General features: G+C 41.8%; 2 protein-coding genes across 2 annotated transcripts in view; both read right to left on the bottom strand.

Moving 5' to 3' along the window:
* The window catches only part of LOC141429816 (acid phosphatase type 7-like), a 33581-nt gene extending 20870 nt beyond the window's left edge, over positions 1–12711 (bottom strand). The window contains exons 1-7 of the mRNA XM_074090368.1: positions 12374–12711; positions 7025–7219; positions 5713–5834; positions 4415–4599; positions 2589–2789; positions 1819–1934; positions 551–686 (exon numbers count right to left, since the gene is read on the bottom strand). Coding sequence (XP_073946469.1) covers positions 551–686; positions 1819–1934; positions 2589–2789; positions 4415–4599; positions 5713–5834; positions 7025–7219; positions 12374–12503 — 1085 coding nt within the window. The 5' untranslated portion in view covers positions 12504–12711. The remainder of the gene's footprint in view (positions 1–550; positions 687–1818; positions 1935–2588; positions 2790–4414; positions 4600–5712; positions 5835–7024; positions 7220–12373) is intronic.
* Positions 12712–14019: 1308 nt separating this feature from the next.
* On the bottom strand, positions 14020–18356 carry LOC141429815 (acid phosphatase type 7-like). Its single transcript, XM_074090366.1, has 8 exons — positions 18243–18356; positions 16982–17166; positions 16234–16431; positions 15719–15837; positions 15336–15471; positions 14836–14897; positions 14426–14517; positions 14020–14150 (listed from the first exon to the last, which is right to left on the bottom strand). The coding sequence occupies exons 1-8, from the start codon at positions 18261–18263 to the stop codon at positions 14073–14075; spliced, it is 891 nt and encodes a 296-aa protein (XP_073946467.1). The 5' UTR covers positions 18264–18356; the 3' UTR covers positions 14020–14072.
* Positions 18357–23076: the final 4720 nt, after the last annotated feature.

The raw sequence follows: 23076 nt of genomic DNA, 5'->3' as shown, positions 1-23076 counted from the left end.
TCAGTATGGGGAAGTCTCACATACGAAGATCTGTTCTTAAGAATCAAGCCATCGATTTTAGTAACAAGGAATACTGCATTCATACATTATCAAAAAAATTGTATTCAGCTCGGGAATCGAACCCGGACGTTTTGAAAAATAAAAATTACATTATTCAAGAATGTGAAATATGATGCATTTTTCATTTTAGATACAGTGTTTCATACTAACATTTATTGCTTATGACCTACACTACCGATATCCAAATAGAAATAATGTAAGTTTTATTTTTCAAAGCGACCGGGTTCGATTCTTGAACTAAGTACACGTTTTTTAACCGACTTCAAAAAAAGGAGGAGGTTATCAATTCGGTTGTATTTTTTTTATGTTTGTTACCTCAGAACTCCGTCATTTATTTTAACTGTATGAATACAGTTTTTCTTGTTACTAAAATCGATGAGATATAGTTTCAGACTTTCCCATACTGACCGATATGAATGTTATACCCTGTATAGGCTAGGAGGATGATAGTGTTGTGTTGTAAGTATATCTAAGGATGGCTAGCACTGACCCGGGGTTCCGGTAGGGCTCCTGCGCTGAGCCGTTGTAGACCTTATTGTCGTAGAGCGGCCAGGTGCGCTCGTACGAGTGCTCGTGCGCCCAGATGACCAGGTCCACGCCGAACTCCTTCAGCAGCGGCTCCAGGCCTGCCGTAAACAGACCATTTTACTTTTCACTTCTCATGCTCGTCACGTTCGTGTTTATGCTGGAACTAGGCGACATAATAGTATATTTTTTATCGAGGGACTAAAATAAGCCAATATATACCCGAGGTGGTTAGCCACCCGAGCTTTAGCGAGGGTGTCTATTTATCCGAGGGTTTATATTGACTTTAAGTCTCGAGGTGAAAACTCTATTTTCACTTTGATTGCGAGAAAAATCAATTTATTTTAATCGTTTATGATTTACGCTCTATAACAATTTCAAAGTTTTCCCGGTAAGTATTTTTTTCCAACCAGACACATGTATAACAAAATCACATCGGCGAAATGGTCCATACACAAACTGGAATAAATAGAAAAGCATAAAACTAAGACCACGTAGACTAAGAACGTACCTAACATTTTCGTCATGAAAATGGTCCACACACAATCTTATTTTTTGCCAAAAACTAAGCAAGTACTGGCTGTTTGAGTTTGTCACTCGAAGTAAATTAAAAAATAATTACTTTTACTCCCTAGGGACTAAAGTACTCACTTTACTCCCGCCTTGTAAGACTATATTGACCTGCTTTTAGAGTATGAGAAGTGAAAAATGACTTTTTATGCTCTACTGCATAAAGTAATCTTCGTCTAAGACCAAGGCAATCAGGTGTCAACAGGCACAAACAAAAAAAAACTATCTATATATCTTTTTAGCAATTTTTAATTTAAATAACGCTAAAAATCAATCAAAATAAATCAACTAAACTAAAAATTTATAATTATATAGCAATGCACGAAAAAAAGGTACCTAGTAAGTGAACAATTGTTTTCACACCGGCCATTTAAGTTGGCTGTATACGACTTGTGCCAACATGTCCATGGCCGTTCTAACTTTTTTTTAAATTTGAGTCTCGACAATAATGGAATTTGTATGCGACATTATTGTCTAGCTAGCGAGCCAGAATCTTCTTTAACCTTTTAATTTTTCGCTGACCATAATCTATGCACATCGCTTTCTGTGTAAAACTTAATGTCAAATTTTACGGACATTTTCAGAAAAGAAAAAAAATAGGAGCTTATCCGACAAAATCGTTGGAAAAGTGTTATTGACTGTGTATCGCATAGGTATACTGACTGAGTCCGACGAAGGGCAGGCCGCGGCGCGTGTACTCGAAGCTGCAGTCGATATCGTCGCTGTTGCTGCAGTACATGGGGCGGTGACCCATCAGCACGATCCACGGACGGACCTTCCTGGAACACACGCCACCGTCAGCGACGGCCCACTGCTGGGCACGGGGCCCTCGCAATGAGAGGGTCCCACGAGGGCCCAGAACGAGTATAGAGAACATACAAGCATTTTTTTATTGTTCTCGATTGGGACGAATGGCGGAAAAATGGGGAGCAGTGGGAGACTTTAACGAGCTAAGGAAAAAAAATGTATTTGACTAAGCGAGTTGTGGAAGAATTTTATAGTATCGAAATAAAAATAGAAAGATAATGGATGTTTCAAATTGTCAATACTCAGAGATACGGACCATAGAAATATACCTATAGTTAACATGTTTAGTTTTAGGTTTCTATTCTAACTAACGGACTCCATACATCCCTGTATTATTTATTCTTTTCATGTAATTTTTTGTTTAATTTTGATATTGTAGATTTTAAGTATTTTATTAAAAAAAAGAGTTCCTGTCAAGTTTCTTGCGGCGCATTCCTCTTGGCAATGATGGTCTTTCCGAAGCGCTGGTGTTTAAAAAATGACGTGTAAAAGTGCCCATTGCGTGATTTGAATTCAAAAACTCATACGAAATTGTTATTTTCTAAAGAGACGTAAGTATTATATACTAATCATGAATGATGATGTTCTTACGCTGTGTTAGGTAATGTGATACGCTCGTGTCTAACCTGTTCTCTTCCTTGTTGGCCTCAGCCAGATCCTGCTGCAGCCAAGCGTACTGCGTGAACAGCATCCGAGCGCCGAACTGCAGGAAGTAATAGTACTCCGTGGAAATGGACACGATGTGCAGCGGACCCAGGTCGAAGCTGTAGAACATACTCTCCGTGCCGCCCGGCATCGAGAAGCGCGCGCGGTAGTTGCTGAAGTTGCTGTAGGGGGGGGGGGATACTTTAGTTTGGTATTCAAAGGCGGATCAGGGGACGGGGGTTATGTGATGACCTCTCCCTGAATCCCGGGCTGGGTTTAGGACAATTTTTCTATTGATTTTAATAAAGTTAATATATTTGTGACAAAAGAGAAAACTTGATTTTATTATATCTAGAATTTGACCATGTGACCCCCCTTTCCCTACGGCTATAGAATTTGACTATGTATCCCCAAACCCTGCCTGAAAAGCTGGTTCCGCCCTTGTATACGTTTAGGATCATTCTAGTTTATGTAAGCCCCAGAGGGTGGGGGGATCTTTGCTTGGCTTATTTTTATAAACTAAAACATTGTGGTTCAATAAATGAATACCCTTGGTGGCCGGCGGTGGCGCTACTCACTAGGTGGCCTCGTGGTTGCCGGGGCACGTCATGTAAGGCACCATGGCAGCGAGCGGCTGTATCTGTCGCATGAACTGGTCGCCGCGCTTGGTGGCCGGCGCTACTCACTAGGTGGCCTCGTGGTTGCCGGGGCACGTCATGTAAGGCACCATGGCAGCGAGCGGCTGTATCTGTCGCATGAACTGGTCGCCGCGCTTGGTGGCCGGCGGTGGCGCTACTCACTAGGTGGCCTCGTGGTTGCCGGGGCACGTCATGTAAGGCACCATGGCAGCGAGCGGCTGTATCTGTCGCATGAACTGGTCGCCGCGCTTGGGGGCGGCGCTACTCACTAGGTGGCCTCGTGGTTGCCGGGGCACGTCATGTAAGGCACCATGGCAGCGAGCGGCTGTATCTGTCGCATGAACTGGTCGCCGCGCTTGGTGGGCGGCGGTGGCGCTACTCACTAGGTGGCCTCGTGGTTGCCGGGGCACGTCATGTAAGGCACCATGGCAGCGAGCGGCTGTATCTGTCGCATGAACTGGTCGCCGCGCTTGGTGGCCGGCGGTGGCGCTACTCACTAGGTGGCCTCGTGGTTGCCGGGGCACGTCATGTAAGGCACCATGGCAGCGAGCGGCTGTATCTGTCGCATGAACTGGTCGCCGCGCTTGGTGGCCGGCGGTGGCGCTACTCACTAGGTGGCCTCGTGGTTGCCGGGGCACGTCATGTAAGGCACCATGGCAGCGAGCGGCTGTATCTGTCGCATGAACTGGTCGCCGCGCTTGGTGGCCGGCGGTGGCGCTACTCACTAGGTGGCCTCGTGGTTGCCGGGGCACGTCATGTAAGGCACCATGGCAGCGAGCGGCTGTATCTGTCGCATGAACTGGTCGCCGCGCTTGGTGGCCGGCGCTACTCACTAGGTGGCCTCGTGGTTGCCGGGGCACGTCATGTAAGGCACCATGGCAGCGAGCGGCTGTATCTGTCGCATGAACTGGTCGCCGCGCTTGGTGGGCGGCGCTACTCACTAGGTGGCCTCGTGGTTGCCGGGGCACGTCATGTAAGGCACCATGGCAGCGAGCGGCTGTATCTGTCGCATGAACTGGTCGCCGCGCTTGGTGGCCGGCGGTGGCGCTACTCACTAGGTGGCCTCGTGGTTGCCGGGGCACGTCATGTAAGGCACCATGGCAGCGAGCGGCTGTATCTGTCGCATGAACTGGTCGCCGCGCTTGGTGGCCGGCGGTGGCGCTACTCACTAGGTGGCCTCGTGGTTGCCGGGGCACGTCATGTAAGGCACCATGGCAGCGAGCGGCTGTATCTGTCGCATGAACTGGTCGCCGCGCTTGCCGTCGTCGTCGTGCATGTCGTACGCGAAGTCGCCGACGTGAAGGATGAGGTCGAAGTGGCCGCGCTCCGCCTCGTCCTGGAGGTACGACAGCGACTGGAACAAGCGACCGTGAATGCTGATTGTGAAACTAGGGAGGTCCGTATCCTGGTACCAACTATTGATTACCTTGGAACATCTCCATATACTTGTGTTTTCTGTACTGCTTACTATGTGTTGGTGTTCAAGAAAGAAAAATGGAGCGACCACATCGCGCACGAAGGGTTCCGTACCATTATGTATGTATGTAAACTCTTTATTGTAAAAAATAAGTAAACAAACACAATTGACAAACAATGAGATATATGTACAAAGCTTATCCCTTTAAGGGATCTCTTCCAGTTAACCTTTGAGTGGATGACAGGAGCATCCAGTCAGGGACAGACAAAAAGTGATTATCTATACAACATTAGACATTCATTAGCAAAAACGGCAAAAAAATCAAGTTTGTTGTATGGGAGCCCCCCTTAAATATTTATTGTATTCTGTTTTTAGTATTTGTTGTTATAGCGGCCACAGTAATACATAATCCGTCAAAATTTCAAGTGTCTAACTATTACGACTCAAGAGATAGAGCCCTGTGACAGAAGGACGGACAGACAGAAAGACAGACAAACAAACAGACAGCGGAGTCTCAGTAATAGGGTTCCTTGGGCTCCTTTTGGGTACCCTAAAAACTAATTACCACAAAGAATGAATAGATGGCACTGACTAATCGGATTTGACAATTTTGTATTTATTATTTTAACAGACATGAAAGTAAGACCGGCCATTGCTTACATTGGAAAATAAACGTCAGTTTTCTGTACTCCTTAATATGTGCTTGTGTTCAATGAAGAGTCATTGTATGTGTTGTATTATAAATAAATAATAATAATAAATATCACGGGACAATTCACACCAATTGACCTAGTCCCAAAGTAAGCTTAGCAAAGCTTGTGTTATGGGTACTAAGCAACGGATAAATATAATTATATAGATAGATACATACTTAAATACATATTAAACACCCAAGACCCGAGAACAAACATTCGTATTTTTCATACAAATATCTGCCCCGACACGGGAATCGAACCCGGGACCTCAAGCTTCGTAGTCAGGTTCTCTAACCACTAGGCCATCTGGTCGTCTAAAGGTCGTCTAAGGTCGTGTATTGTATAGTATGCTCACGTGTGCGTTCTTGTTGCCCATGTCTCCGTAGATGGCGGCGCGCACGGGCCACTGCGTGCCCTGCGGCGGCACGTGGAACGAGAACAGCTCCGACCAGCCGTACTCAGAGCCCGCGTGGTACACTGCACCAAAAGCTTATGGTTAACCTAGGATCTACCTATACTGCCGAACCTGCATAGCACCGTGCCGGAGGAGCACTCCATAACATCCAGGGGTGCGGCGCCCCACCATCTTTGGGCGGAGTGGGACCCCATCTGGGGCGGCCAGTGGGCGAATGCTTGTTTGGTTATATAAAAAAAGCCTCAGAAGCTTGTGTTGTCTATGTAGGTTTGTCTTTACCCAGGTGATCGATTTGCAATTTTTAATCTCACCAAATACCTTATCATTGCCTACGCACAAGTCCATTTTTGCCTCCCTTATAAACATATCTGGGTCTGAAACTATAAGACATACGAAGATCTGTTCTTAGGAACCATGTCATCGACTTTAGTAACAAGAAAAACTGCATTCATACATTATCAAAAAACTTGTATTCAGCGAGAATCGAACCCGGACGTTATAAAAAATAAAACTGACATTATTTAAGAATATGAAATACGATGCATTTTTTTCATAGTAACATTGATTGCTTATGACCTACACTACCGATATCCAAATAAAAATAATGTATGTTTTATTTTTCAAAACGACGAGGTTCGATTTCCGAACTGAGTAAAAGTTTTTTGATAATGTATGAATGCAGTTTTTCTTGTTACTAAAATCGATGACATGGTTCCTAAGAAAAGATCTTCGTATGTCTTATAGTTTCAGACTTTCCCATACTGACGGATCAAATGTGTTACCCAAATATGTTTATAAGGGAGGCAAAAAATGGACCTTTGTGCGTAGGCAATGATACAGGTATTTGGTGAGATTAAAAATTGCAAGACAAACCTACATAGACAACACAAGCTTCTAAGGTTTTTTTTATATAGCCAAACGAGCATTTATTGCTTAACGAATTTGGAATTAAGATCTTTTTCACCACTTCTTTCTGTCACACGGTATAGAATGTGGGTAGAAAGAGATGATGATTGGACTCGCAAGCACCCGCACGTTAGACAAGGCCTCTGGGAGATAACCTTACCAACAAAAAGTTTTAAAACCCCCGACTTTGTCACTTCAAAGCTCAATATCTCAAAAACGGCTGAACCTGCTTTCAAATAAAAAAAAACCGCATTCAAATCGGTTCACCCGTTTAAGAGCTACGGTGCTACAGACAACCCAACACCCCTCATTTTGCATCGGGGGTTAAAAATGAAAAGTAACGAACCATAAGTAGTGTTATACTGCAGGTCGGGCAGCGTGACGCGGTGTATGTACTGTTCGCGGCGCGCCTTCCCGCCGTCACGGAACAGCGAGCTGGAGCCGGCGGCTTGGCGGGACATCACGCCCACGCCGTATTGCACGAACGAGCCCTCCGTGTCGTTGAATGTCGACCATGTCACCACGATGTCGTTGGACTTCTCTGCGGGACAAGGATAGAGCTAGGGAAATGATCAAAATTCTGCAAATTGTGCAATTCTTGAAAATTCTTACAACGACCGGATGGCTAAGTGTTTAGAGAACCTGGCTACGACGCTTGAGGTCCCGGGTTCGAATCCCGGCCAGTGCAGATATTTGTATGAATAATACAAATGTTTGTTCTCGGGTCTTGGATGTTCAATATGTATTTAAGTATTTATTTATCTATATAAGTATGTTTATCCGTTGCCTAGTGTCCATAGTGCTTTGCTTAGTTTGGGACTAGGTCAGTTGGTGTCAAGTGCCCAATGATATTTATTTATTTATTTAACGCTGTGTATTCAGACAACAACTTCTTTAGAATGTTACGGCTGGCACGTTTCCACAGTGCTTCGTCTACTTATGTCGTGGCCCGCGCTGGTTTTGGTTCTGGCGCAAGAAGCCTCATTGATTGATAGAGTGAGAGGCAGCAGAAACAGCATTCTAAAGATGATAGTGATTGCTAATAAGTTTGATTGTTCTATATTGTGGAAGCCGGCTCAAAGGACAAAATCTCAATTATTTATTGTATAGTTACTAACGTAGGTTAAGGACAGCTAAATAAATTGTAGACCTCTTTGTTGTCTTGAACCACTTTAGATTTCGTCAAGCAGGAACAAAACTAAGTTTCCCACCAGAATGGTGCGGCTGCCGGGGATTCCCATTTCACTTTAATCAATGTATTATATGTGCAATAAATTACCTATCGTAAATATATCATTATATCCTTGTTATATCCTAAGGTGTATTGTTTCTTGCTGTAGGTAACATAAGTTGCGAAACTTTATAGAGCTGATGTCATTCATACCTACTTGCATGTCATTATTGAATACAAAGGAATAGCTCGTATTAATGTGTCGGTTTACTCGTAATTAGTAACAAACTGATAAATAAAGTAGTTATAATATTATTGAGCTGTTTAATAAACTTCCTTATCAGTTAAAATATTGTTAACGCGCAGTTCGTTATCATACTAACTATGCATAGTTACATTACTAGTAGGTATTGCTATAAGTAAAAGCAATTTGGATATTCTATAGGCTGTCTTGAAAAGTTTTATTTAACAACCGTTTAAAGGCCTTTCAGCGGATTTTTTATTTATAAAGTGATCACGCATTTGACGCTGTTCACTCTAGAATCTAGAGTGCCCGAATATCTAGTCTAGATATTCGACCGATGCATGGAATCTGTACAGTCACCAGCATTAATATCTGCCACAGCGGAGCGTGCAAAAATATCTGACACGTCCTTCCGGCCCTAGGAATAGAGTCGTATCAGATATTTATGCACGCTTGTCGTGTCAGATATTGGTGCTGGTGACTGTACGTTGACTACGAAAACTCAAAAAATATTTACAGGGTTCATTCAAAGTAATCCAGTCATTCCCAGATTATTTTTTAGGGTACGTGTATCCTCCTAGACCCAAATCAAATTTTTGTTTTATGAACATGAAATGTAACTATACTATGTCAGTCCTATATGTATAAAGGACACTGGGCGGTAGGAGGGTATAAGAAATATTGTAATTAGAAACAATCTACATACACACATCTGTAATGTAATCATAGATCAAGGGTGTTTATCAACTGTTGAACACCCTACAGTCACCAGCAATAATATCACAACAATATTAAATAGGAAAAAGCATTCTTAAACATGGTGACGTAGGTATGACGGACATGACGAGACTGTAGAATCTAACTAATGACTACTATTATAATAATAGGGTTAGGGGCTGTTTCACCATCCATTGATTAGTGTTAACTGGCGGTTAGGTGTGATGCCGTCCCTATTTGTTTTGTTCGAATAGACGGAGACGGCATCACATTTAACCGTCGGTTAACGCTAATCAATGGATGGTGAAACAGCCCCTTAATATAATATAGAATAATAGAGTTGTAAGGTTGTTAACGAAATATAAACAAAGGGTTTTGTTTATATGTGGCATGAAACTTATTACTTATATGAAAGAGATAAGAAAATGAGAGAAATACGGACGAATGAGCGCGATGCCAGATAACTTGCTATTGAAAGGTCGATGAATAAAATACATGTAGGAGTGAATTAAAATGGAGGAAGAAGCCGAAGCTGAGGAAGCCGTGGTGGCCTAATGGTTTGACCTATCGCCTCTCAAGCAGAGGGTCGTGGGTTCGAACCCCGGCTTGCACATCATGAGTTTTTCGAAATTCATGTGCGGAATTACATTTGAAATTTACCACGAGCTTAGCGGTGAAGGAAAACATCGTGAGGAAACCTGCACAAACCTGCGAAGTGATTCAATGGTGCGTGCGAAGTTCCCAATCCGCACTGGGTCCGCGTGGGAACTATGGCCCAGTCCCTCTTGTTCGGAGAGGAGGCCTGTGCCCAGCAGTGGGACGTATATAGGCTGGGATGATGATGTGTAGTTACTAGTTAGATAATTCTGAATGCTTTGTCCTTTCAGATATAAGTGGAAATGACTGTACAAGACAAGCTTTGCTTAGTTTGGGACTAGGTCAATGGGTGTATTGTCCCTCAATATTTAATAACTTAAGTGATATTACATCATAATCATAACAGCCTTTAATATACTTTGGGCTTCCTGTGTACCTATCAATAACCATTGTTTCCAAAATCATCAAAGCATTTGATAAAACAAACAGAATCTATCTTGACCTTTCTCATAAAGACAATAACAACAATAATTTTAAATAATGACTAATGACTATAGAATTTTTAAAATGAACTAAACAAAAAATATGGTAACAGTGGCGGTCAGAAATTTGTACTTTTTCATATATTTTCAAACAGAATTTATAAACTTTAAACTGAGACCAAAGTTGTCCAGTGGAGTAAACGGGTCTCCAGAAACATAAAAAAGCAGAAGTACCTATGCCTAGTCAGAGGTCATCACACAGACAGACCTTGGTAAGTCAGTAGAAAAATTGGTCATTCTGATACATTTTCTTCTCTCTGAGTTGCTGAGTTCATGAGTTTGTCTTTGGTTTCATTTTTCTCTTTTTAAATAACCTTAAATGCCATGTAAGTAATAAAGTTTTTCTGTTTTTTATTTTCTTTTTGTTAATATTTTAACATATTCCTTTCCTAATTTGTTTTAGTTTTTACTTATATGATATGAATTCTTTATGACTGAATTGTTTAAAATTATCCAAAAACAATATTTGTATTGGGCAAGAACTTAAATTTTTCGAGTATCATTGTAATTTATATAGATGTCGCCCCAATACTGCTGATAATGCTTTCAAATAGACTACCTACTTAGCAGCTGAGGTCAAAGCATAGATTAATTGGTTTACTTATCACAAGTTCATTCAACTCAATCATACCACTCATTGGCAACATTTAACAATAGATCGGAGAAGGATATGTATTTGGGAAAAGAGGATGTGTTTGAGTGCATGTCTGTTACCATTTATAACGCCCCCGAAGCACACACACAAGTGCATCAGAAAAATTAAGAACAAAAAAAAATTGTGATGACAGAGAAAAGTAGTTTTACTAGCAAAAGATTTGTATTGGAAATCAAACAAATACACCCATGCATTTATTGTATACTATTATTAACATTTTTTTCATTAAATTTATAATAATATTATTTATTTATAAATCTGTTCGGGACAGCGTCGCCGGAAGGAATGTGTCTCCTCTTCTCGACTGGCTTTTTGGACAGTTCAAATAACTTTGAATACGCCATGCAGTTCCAAGCGCCGGTGTGCAGATGTTTAGACAGTATTGCCAACAAGTGGAACCAACTGTGGCTAGGGGGGTAATGGTTTATCTGGACGCTACACATATAAATTGTAACTTGTCATTTTTTATGTGAATGAGGAATTTGTTTGGAACGTAAATTTTTTGGACTTCTAGATTAGATATATGAAAATGGATTTTCTATGGCGGTTGTGTGTGATAGTACATGTTGGACCTCTCTATCTAAATTGCTACTTTAAGTCCTTAATTTGTTTCAGTTTTAGGTTTTATTTTTTTACTTTATGTAAGGATTTTTAACAAATAGCAGGATAAGCAACCTTTTGTCTCATTACCATCAATAACAGTTGATGTAACTAATTATTCTATGCAAATAAATCTTCTATTCTATTTTAAGTTTGGTATAGTTTATGAATCAAAACATCCATATCTTCATAGTTTCCAAAGATCATTCATGTACAAGCCATGTCAAACTCAACGTTAGGCAGAATCATGAAAAACTTGGTAGAGCCACCTTTTCCTAAATTTGAATTAAATTGAATGGATATAGTAGGGTGAATATTCGGGCGTTAGTACCGCCGTCATTGTTCTCAACACTTTTTTTATCAGATTTCTTAAGCAAAAAGGTACAACAAACATCAACATCCGACACATATTGATGAACACATGTTGACACATGTTGATATTTATTGTACCTATTTCTTGAAATCTGATAAAAAAGTGTTGAGAACAATGACGGCGGTACAAACGCCCGAATATTCACCCAGTAATCTAAAGACTATTTAAATACACATGCAATCACTACTGACCAGTCCTTAAATGGCTGATTGGTGATTCACTGCAGCTGAGTTTAATAAATCAATGACATAGATTCATTAACTTCTATGCAGCAAAAGGAAGCACTGTTTAAATTTTGAACAAAGAATCAATGGTTACAAATCACCACTAATATGATTACATTACCTACACAAATCTTACTACTGGTTATAAATGTGAAAGTTTGGGGTGTGTGTACTTTTTCATTCTAAAACAGCAGAACAGATTAGGATGAAATTTGATTTAAAGATAGCAGGATCTCAGTTATAACACATTGGCTACTTTATATTTCAATATACAAGCTCGGAATTCAGGCATGTAAAATCCCAAAATCTCAGCTGTTAAATCAAAAGAGAAATTTCTTTAAGGGAAAATGCATATGTAACACCCAATGAAATGATTGTTCCCATGGGAATTAAAGTAACGAATTTTGAATTAAACTGCAACACCTAATACAAAACGCGTTCGAAGCCGCGCGTAAAAGCTAGATAATTCATGAAAAATTTACTAGCGACAGAACTAAACGGATATAACAAAAATCAAATCAATATCCAGTAGTATAGTCACTCAGGTTAAGAATATAAATAGTTACTGTTACCTCCAAAAGCGATGTGTACTTGCTCCGGCTGGCAGTATGGACAGTCGTAAGTTGACGCCGCATCCAGCTTTTGATCATATAGGGTGGCCCTAGCAGCTCCAAGAGCTACTATGAGTATAAAAAACTTCATAATTACGACACTAGTATTGCGAATTATCGTAAACAGTTAATAAAACTAATACGGACGCTCGCTGGCGTTGTTACCAATCAAATGAAACTACGCATGCCCTGCCCGCGACCTGATTAACATTAATTAACAAAACAAGGGGATATCAGTACCGATGGGCTGGATTCAATGAAAAGCATAACATAAACATAACTTATTTTAAAATATTGTCATTTATCTGTCAATACAAGGGATACCAGCGAAAGGATTGAAAATTACCACTGATTAGTTTCATACAATACACGACTTTTCCAGCGAATATTTTAAATTCTCGTTAAATCACTGAATAAGTAATGCTTAGTGTAAGTTAAATACAGAACAAAAATTTTTGTGTTTAAGTACTGGAATGGTGCGTTGTATCCGTTCTTCATCAAGGAAAATGTAAGTAGGTAAAGTATTTTAAGGTTAAAAAAAGTTTTGCCTACCTATCCACCATGCGATGATAAGTCGCTTTAACATACGATGCATTAATAAAACTTCAGACAGAACAACACATGACAATAGCGTGTTAAAAAAAGTACTATAGGTACTTACTATACTAATTTAAAATCAGCGCCACGGCTTGCCGTGGCATTATGCTGAGTGGAGACCTATTTAGCGTCATGTATGTCTTTATCTGTTCTATGTTTGTTAGTATGCTTGTTTTATGCCGTTAAATAAATGTATTCTTTCATTCTTATTTTGAAAAAATAATGTATGGAAAATAAAGACTTTGTCTTCATACAAAACAATTTTCTTATTTTAATGTTTTTCTACTTGTATCCTATTAGTAATCAGTGGCCCAAATGTGGGTTAAATTTTAGTACAGGTTTTTTTTAACACCACAAGGTGTACAAATGTAACAGAAATATAATATAATATGTATTCTATGTGTAATACAAATTAAAATAAAATAATGACTGACTTCGATTTAGATGATAGATCTGGGGTGATAATTCCATTGAAACGAATCGGTTACCCCCAGCAGTGTCGTTGCAATACTGCTGGCAACTTTGCAACTGTCAACTGTCAGTGAGTAGACGTCAACACAGAGACGTTCAGAAACCATAATTTATTACAGATTTAATAAATCTTGTATTACTAACATGAACCGAGAAACTTTCAGCTTTTATGAAATAACGAAGGTCTGGCCGCCGCGGGCTCTCGCTGTTTTACTTGAACAAACATCCACGCAATACTAAGGGGCTGTTTCACCATCCATTGATTAGTGTTAACTGGCGGTTAAATGTGATGCCGTCTCCGTCTATTCGAACAAAACAAATAGAGACGGCATCACACCTAACCGCCAGTTAACACTAATCAATGGATGGTGAAACAGCCCCTAAAGCTACTGTTACACATTATAATTATTATATAATATAATAGTTACGTAATTAGGTACTTACTTAATTATAGATGTGATTATTTTTTAAAACAGGCCCTGCTAATTAATATCTACAGTGAAAAAACATTTACAATTTGTAAATAGGACTTTATTTTATACAAAAAAAGAACAATTATACGTTTTTAATACAGTATTAAGTACAAGTGATATCATGGCATGTTGAACGAGAGCTTGTCCTTGATGAGCCAGAAGGAGTCTATCACTTTGCCCTTTAAGTCCACTGATACCTGAAACAGAAACAAAAATGTTAGCAGCCGTGAGTTCGACGAATTTAATGAAACTGAACCATTCCATCTTTGACGGTCGGCTTGTGAACAAGGGAACACCTTAGCACCATAAAGTACCTTCCCCGAACCTGTATAACGTTGATCGATGTAAATTAAACAGTGGGAACTGGGCTTAATATTGTAACGTTAGTTGTTTACCAAAGAGCCTTAAGATCCCTCCGAGGTCATACTCAAGACGTTTGCCGGAATCTGCACAGCAGAAGAGCTCAGCTCACCTGTTCCATGTAAATGTGAGAGTGGTTGTGTGCCACGAAGCGCGTGTATCCGTAGTCCACTGAGCGGAATGCTGACCAATCAGACGCGTTATCTGCAGACAAAATTAAAACTGAGACCCTTAAATAAACTTTCAGCGCGTCCCAATGAAAACACAGCCTATCTGTCACAGAAAAATTGCTTAGAATCTAATGGACCGATTAAGTTGAATCTTCTATACATACACTTTGCAGTCTTGTTTCATTTTAAGTGAGATATATTCTAAAATCTAAATGCAGTCTACTTAGACTAGACTAGACTCTAAAAGAAGCATCGAAGAGGGGTAGTAATCGAGTGAGGGCAAAGTAGAGTATGTGACTGAATGTTGGAGATTAAGGATTTTAGACCTTAGTTCGAAACGTTTAAAACTTACTGAAAAATGGATCGTGGTCCTCTTGGCAACCAGCTGAACCCGTTATAATGTGGACAGGAGCTCTGAAACAGTTTAGTGATAAAAAATAATAAAATGACCTGACTTAATGTTGTGTTGAATAAATTGGCTATTAAATCAACAGAACTTTCCTGATCCGAATCCGAAACTAATCTTCGTTACAATTGGATTACAATAGATGGATTTTATTTAAGTAGAGTCCCATTTTCTATTCAGAGGGCAGCATTATTTATTAGAACCCATGATCCCTTAGAACATCAGCAGACGTAGAATAATTTTATCCGTTAACTTATCCCTTGTGTTAATGCTAATAATTCATGAACCTCTAAGAAGAGAGAGAGAGAGAGTAGAGGAGAGAATAAAAAAAAAGCAAAGAAGAAGGGGAAGAAGATAATCACGTTGATGGAGACCAGGAAAGTAGGGCATTGTTGACATTAGAACAAGAGAAGCCACATGAGGCCACGAGGCATATGAATACCGACCGAGGGTTGCGATAGGGTTCCTCTTTCGTCCCGTTGTACACAGTGGAGTTGAAGAGCGGCCAGGAGCGCTCATAACTGTGCTCGTGCGCCCAGATCACCAAGTCTACGGCGTATTGCTTCAGCATAGTCTCCAGGCCTGACGCGGTAAGTTATTAATAGTTAGTCATTTGTTATTTACGTCCTTATAAGGGCCTATCTCATGGTTTTCATTCAGTAGGATGCATAATCATGGAAAGAATGGAGTGATAAAGAGAGCAGTAAAACAATTTACTGACAAAACTGCAGCTGACAATCCATTGCAAATTTTTCACGTACGGGGCAACGTACAGACACACACACACACACACACTACAGTACGTGAAATAAGTTACTGTACTACGTACCTAAACCGATGCGCGGAACCCCGACACGCGTCAGCTCGTCTGAGCAGTCTTCGACATCATCTTTGTTACTGCAGTACATAGGTCTGTGTCCCATCAGCACTATCCACGGATGCTCGGCCCTAAAGTATCAAAAAGAATTAAATAATTCAGGAGTTACTTCAAACCTTGCTTCATCGTTACTGCAACGGTAGCTGTTTTGTGGAATTGGCCTACGCAAGGTAAAAAGTTTATATATATGTAGTATTAAAGCTTAACTCCCTGCAATATCACGTGAGAAATCAATAATATGCTCGTTTGCTAAGATATTGGTGTAGATTTATTCCTTAAATAGGGCAGGGCGTAATCCGTTATTTGAGGAAACGGAAAAAGATTACTCAGAATCCTTGTTTTTTTTTCAGAAGGTAATAAATTAAGCGTTCTAGACACGGAAATATCTAAATTTATTGTTGTTGATGACAATGACACTAGCAATGTGGATATAGTTATAGACCGAAGAGTGGATACAAATTCCTGACCTGTTCTTGTCAGCCTTAGCCAATTCCTTCTCCAGCCAGTGGAACTGGTTGTACAACGGGTCTGTTCCATATTTTTTATAGAAGTAATAATACTCCGTGGATATAGACACGAAGTGCACTGGCCCGAGATCGAAACTGTAGAACATCCCTTCCGTGGTTCCTGGCATCGAGAAACGGGCTTTGTAGTTGCTGAAGTTACTGTAAAGAGGTATAACCAATTGATAAATATAGAGACTTTCTAACCATCATGATCATGAATCAGAACAATATAGGTACCTATTTAATTACTTAATTGTATTGTAGTCTAATTACGGCGACACCCTGTCAAAATGAGTTAGTCTGGGCTCTTGCATGGGCGTGACTGAGGATTAGATAATGCTGCGGAGAAGTAAGAATATGAAGTGGAAATGGTGATGTTAAATATACAGTTGACTGGCGAAGTTAATATACTACGGTGATACTGCTCATGTAGATCGTGGTAATACCGATATTGATAAAACGGTAGAGCCAACCCTAAAGCAAAGCAACTAAAATATGGCAGTGAATGAGTTGAGGAGTGAGGATTTTATAGTAATTGTACCTACTAGTACTGTAGCTAAGCTAGTAGTGGTGACAAACATGATGGAAATAAATAGAAAAAGATATAATGGACCCGCCAAAACTGGCCAAATGAAAGTTAAGTATGGATGAACTGATGAAAAAATATGGCAATAGATACAGAATTACAGATGTGATAATGTCCACTTACTGAAAAGCCTCGTGGTTCCCAGGACAAGTCATGTAAGGCACCAGCGCGGCGATTGGTTGTATCTGCCGCATGAACTGGTCGCCGCGTCTACCGTTGTCGTCGTGCATGTTGTAAGCAAAGTCCCCAACGTGCAGGATCAAATCGAAGTTACCGCGCTCAGTCTCGTCTTGCAGATACGATAGAGACTGAGAAGAAGTGTCAAGGGGAAAACTCTGAGTATGGTTGTGTTTAAAGCCCTTAGTCAGGGTTTTTCGTCGGAAAGTCGCGTAAAAATATAAAATATTGTGAACAGTTTGTTGTCGATACGCATTATTAGTGCCGCTGTTAATTTGCCTATGCAAGCATCAGCACTTCGCCAAAACTTGTTGCAGGCCGACTAAGCACGAAGTTCGTTGGATGCGGGTTGTGCAGGACCGGTCATTATAGCGTCCCTTGAGAAGAGTCTACAGTGGACACATTTAAGTCCGATGCCCGGCGGTGTATCAGCGTTTTCTCTATTCATTGCGTAGTCAAGACGCTTGCTGCACAGTGGTTATCAGGTAGCACACGCAATGAAGAAAGAAAACGCTTAGGGACGCGCATAGTCACGGCAGGGCCGTTAGGTTGCAATTGTGATGTCAACCCGTTTAATGGACATATATCAACATGATAAATAGGCAAGCTCAATAGATAAGCGCATTGTTATATTTACGACAACACGTGTCCGTAACAACACTAACTACCATTCCAGTTCATGTCAGGGCCGATGACAATATAGCAGCAGTATATATAGCATAGCTGACCATCAAACTACATCTTATATCCCACCAGAAGGTCCCGCTTGGCGCTTGGTTACCCGGATTCAACCCGGTCTCAACACACTATCACAAGCATAAGGAGGCTTACGTTTTCTCAAGTCTATCTTGAAAGGTCTTCGTATAAAGAAATAGGTAAAGACTAGTTCTTTAAGAGACATGTCACATGTGGTTATGCGTCCAACGGAGTTTAAGCAATATTGACGTAGTGTCTGGAGGTATGCTGTAATTGCTGTATCTATTATTGGCAAAATATGCTCAGTGTATATCAAAAGAACGTTTTATTGCAACCTGACGCTGGTCTTCGTTATTATCTACCAGATTAACATAATAGGTCATTCTAGCATAATGTCCATTATCTATTTATACAATTTTGAGTATGGTGTTGGGATATTAGATTAGCGTGTAAGGAGTTTATGCTACGACAATGTATTGCCTGAGCCCCAAGTTCTTTCACACCTACTTACTCGTGCGTTCTTGTTGCCCATGTCTCCGTAGATGGCGGCGCGCACGGGCCACTGCGTGCCCTGGGGCGGCACGTGGAAAAAGAACAGCTCCGACCAGCCGTACTCAGAGCCCGCGTGGTACGCTAGCGAAACAGTAAGTGTGATAAAACAGAGTTATTACTACACGGAGGACCATCAATTATTTTGCTACTCCGCCACCACACTACTAAGGTCACGCCAATTAATACCATATCTTCTTCTAAATCGCTACACTGCAGCACTGTTAACAGAGTGGTCGTGGTCGCCCGCAGAGGACTGATAGCAAACTGCATGACGACTTTCTAGGGAAAATAGTGTGAAGTATGGTGGTATGACTTTGCTCTAAGTCTTAGTGCTTAGTGCTGCCTTTTCGCAACGTAACGTTTGGCAACCTGTCTCATTTCGCAAAGTCTTAAACTGTAAATATTTCAGGATTTATTTCAGGGTCATCGTGTAGAACCCTCTAGGTTAGATGAAGTTATTTTTATACAAAATCTGAAATATTTACATTTTCAGAAATATTAGGGTTCGGGAAAATGAAAACTTCTTCGCGGCGATACAACAGGCCGGCGAGTCTCATGCGCAATGGGCGGCGAGGCTGCGCGGTCTGACCGCGCACTGCGGGTTCAGCAACGTCGAAGAAGCGCTCCGCGATCGCTTCGTGATGGGAATGCGGCCCGGTCTCGAAAAAGAGAAGTTGTACGCGCAAAATATTGCAGAGCTCACGCTGGCCAAAGCCGTCGAGCTCGCCGAGAGCATTCAGTGTGCGCGCGCGGGGCGCGGCCGCCAACACCTCCGAGCTGTTTAAGATCGCAGAGCAAAAACCCAAAGATAGTTCGGCCAGAGTGAAGTGTGCTGCGTGTGGATACAATAATCACAAAGTGTCGGAGTGTCGTTTTAGCAATTTCGTTTGTAAAAAATGCAAAGTGAAGGGTCATTTACGTAGAATGTGTCCGAAAATTAATTACGTAGAAGCAGGGCCCAGAGACGAAGGCGACGCCGACGACGGTGAGTTGTTTAACATTCGTTCTGTTCGGGGTGAGCCTATGGTGGAAACTATTATTATTAATGGTGCTCAAATTAAATTTGAAGTGGATAGCGGGTCCGCCGTAACGGTGATATCTAACAATACGTATAAAACGTATTTCAATAACGTTCCATTATCACCTACGAACAAAAGACTACGTAGTTACACGGGTGACAACATAGTTTGTGTAGGTAGGGTCCCACTGCCGTGCACGTTCGCGGGACGTACCCACACGCTGGACGTGTACGTGGTGCGTGACGGCGGCCCCCCGCTGCTCGGCAGAGATTTTATTTGTAAATTTAATTTAGAATTAACGCCAATACACTACTTGCAAAATAATACTACCCTTGAACAGACTTACCCTCAATTGTTTTCTAACAAACTGGGATGTTTTAATAAATATAGTGTCAAATTAAAATTAAAAGACGGTTCCACTCCGTTGTTTTTTAAAGCACGGCCGATCGCTTTTGCCTTAAGGGATAAAATTGATTCGGAAATCGATAGATTGGTCGATTTAAATGTTCTCGTGCCTGTTGAACGTTCAGACTTCGCATCACCAATTGTGCCTGTGTTGAAGCGCAACGGGTCCGTTAGACTGTGCGCAGACTACTCAATCAGCATAAACAAACAATTAGTCATCGAGCAATATCCATTACCAACGGCTAACGAATTGTTCGCTAAGTTACATTCCGGGCAAAAGTTTACAAAGTTAGATTTATCTATGCCTACAACCAGATACCGCTAAGTGAAGAATCACAAAGCTTAACGTGCATCAATACACATCGCGGTTTATATAAATATACGCGGCTAGTGTTCGGGTTGGCTAGCGCACCGGCCATCTTTCAGCGCGCCATGGAGGGGCTGCTGGCCGGGCTGGACGGCGTGCTGTGCCTGCTGGACGACGTGCTGGTCACGGGCAAGGACGATAACGAACATTTAGATAGACTTCATTGCGTTTTAAAAAGGCTACAGGATGCGGGTCTGACGCTTCAACAGGAGAAATGCGAGTTTTTCAAAGATGAAGTTAGCTATTTGGGCTACGTGATTAATAGAAACGGCTTAAAAAAATCATCGGACAAAGTTAAAGCCATTGTTGATGCCCCGGTGCCTAATAATGTGAGTCAACTCCAGTCGTTCCTCGGATTAGTGAATTATTACAGGAATTTCGTACCCGGGGCATCCACGATACTTAGTCCATTGTATGACCTATTAAAGAAAGGGGTCAAATGGCAGTGGACCCTAATTCATGATAGGGCTTTCGATAACATAAAAAAAAATCTGGCTTCGGATCAAGTGTTAGCTCATTTTAATCCCAAATTAAAGTTAGTTTTGACAGTCGATGCGTCTCCCTGGGGCCTGGGGGCGGTCTTGTCGCAGGTGGAGCCTGATGGGGCCGAGAGACCCATTTCTTTCGCTTCCCGGACCCTTAACGCAGCGGAGAAACGTTATTCGCAGATTCAGAAGGAGGCGACGGCTATAGTGTTCGGAGTGAGGAGGTTTCACCAATATTTGTATGGTAGGTCTACTCCGTTCGTTTTACGCACGGACCATAAACCCCTCATTTCTATTTTTGGACCACATCGTGGAATACCAGAAGTATCCGCTAATCGTTTGCAGAGATACGCAATGTTTTTAGGTGGCTATAACTATGTTATTGAATATATTCGCAGCGCTTCTAACAGCGCAGACTTCTTGTCGCGGGCCTGCGTGCCAGAGCCGGAGGGGAGCGGCGCGGGCGCGGGCGCGGGGAAGCTCGAAGCCGACGCGGATCTGTGCGATCGTGCCGCGTACGTTTGTTTCGTCGTAGAGGGCAGCTTACCAATAACAATAAACGAGTTGCGCGAGGAAACAAGTAAAGATGCGATACTAAAGCAAGTTATGCAATATACCTTAGTCGGGTGGCCAAAAAAAATTGATAATATAAGGTATAAACCTTTTCATTTGTGCCAAACGCAGTTGTCAGTAGAAAATGGTTGTTTAATGCGTGGCCATAAGGTTGTTATTCCGAGAGTTTGCGGAAAAAGGTTTTATTGGAGTTGCATTCGTCCCATTTAGGAATCGTGAAAACAAAGGCGGAAGCACGTTCACGATTTTGGTTCCCCGGAATAGACGAAGCAATCGAAATTTTAATCGGTACTTGCGATGTGTGTATACAGATGCGCCCTGCGCCGCCGCGCGCGCCGCTCGCGCACTGGACTACCCGCCGCAGCCCTTTTACAGGGTGCACGTAGACTTTCTGGGTCCGCTTAATGGCAAATCGTATTTAGTAATAGTCGACGCGTACACGAAATGGGTAGAAGTCTACGATATGGGGTGCTCGACTACGACTAATGCGGTAACCGAAAAAATGTATGACTACTTATCTAGATTTGGTTTACCTCATACAATTGTAAGTGATAATGGAACGGCGTTTTGCTCTCAACAATTTGAACAGTTTTGTCAATTGAATGGTATATCGCACGTAACGTCTCCGGCCTATCACCCGGCCAGCAACGGCCAAGCGGAATGTTACGTAAAAGTAATAAAAAAAGGTATTAAATCTAGTGTTCTTTCAAGTACTAATTTAAAGGAAAGTAAACTTAAATTATTGAAGTACATTTTCGATTACAGAAATTCCATTCATTCCACCACAGGCTTCTCGCCCGCTCAGTTAGTCTATGGGCGAAAGCTAAGATCGCGTTTGGATTTGTTCAATCCGATCCAGCCACCACCGTCACCTTCGTCTGTGGACCTTGCTAATGTAGTCAGAAACAAACAGTGTTTGCAGAATGAAAAACTAAATAAACAAAACAAACAAACTTTTGAACCCGTAACTACGTTCTTTTTAAAAAAATGTTCATCAAAATAAGCACATCTGGTGTAAAGGAATCATTAGTAAAAGAATCGGGAGAGTATTGTATAAAATTAAAGACATTTCGTCTAATTCATTTATTAAAAAGCACAAAAATCAATTGATGTTATATAAAGGATCAGTTGACAATCAAAACCTATGGGATCGTGATGACTCACCGACTAGGACACCGTCCAATACATACACTGCGCCGCCGTCACCGCCGCTGCCGCTGCCGCCACCGCCGTCGCCGCCGCTGCCGCCGCCGCCACCGCCGCTGCCGCCGCCACCGCCGACGCCGCCGCTACCGCCGTCGCTGCTGCCACCGCCGCCACCGCCGCCCCCGCTGCCATCACCGGTGCCGCCGCCAAGGCAGTCACTGCCGTTTTCGGCTAGCACCAGTTTAGACTCCAACCGCGAAAGACCATCATCACCACCTCTGGATACGCAGGTTGAAGCCAATGTTCTGTCTCCGTTGAACTTGCCTGTGTCTCCTTTGGTATGTCACCAAAGAAGTCCTGAATATTATTTCACCGGGGGAAGGAAGAGTATGACTCAACCACAGTCTGCGGGTCCCTCAGAGTCTCCTGAGCGTCCTACTCCGCAACGGGCGGTGTCCTCCGAAGACGACCATTTTGAGGAGGCTAGAGAGGAACCTCCGGACGATGTCAAAAGCTATGATGAGCAGCCAATGTTATATACCCGAAAAAGGTTGCGCCCACGTCCCAAGGTTAATTATAAGGTTTAGAATTATATGCTTAGTTTTAAGGGTTGTTCCATGTTAGAGGGAAGAGATGTTATGTATGTGTGTGTGTGGCTGCGTCCACAACTCCTGTCAATGTGTATTAAACGTCAGTGCGAATAGAGCAGCTCGTGGTTTCACTCGCGTCCCTATATCTAACAATAATTTTAGTATTGGTGTTGGGATATTAGATTAGCGTGTAAGGAGTTTATGCTAC

The sequence above is a fragment of the Choristoneura fumiferana genome, chromosome 7, assembly GCF_025370935.1.
Source record: "Choristoneura fumiferana chromosome 7, NRCan_CFum_1, whole genome shotgun sequence".
NCBI classification, from domain to species: Eukaryota; Metazoa; Arthropoda; class Insecta; order Lepidoptera; family Tortricidae; genus Choristoneura; species Choristoneura fumiferana.
This window is presented reverse-complemented; position numbering and strand designations above follow the sequence as displayed.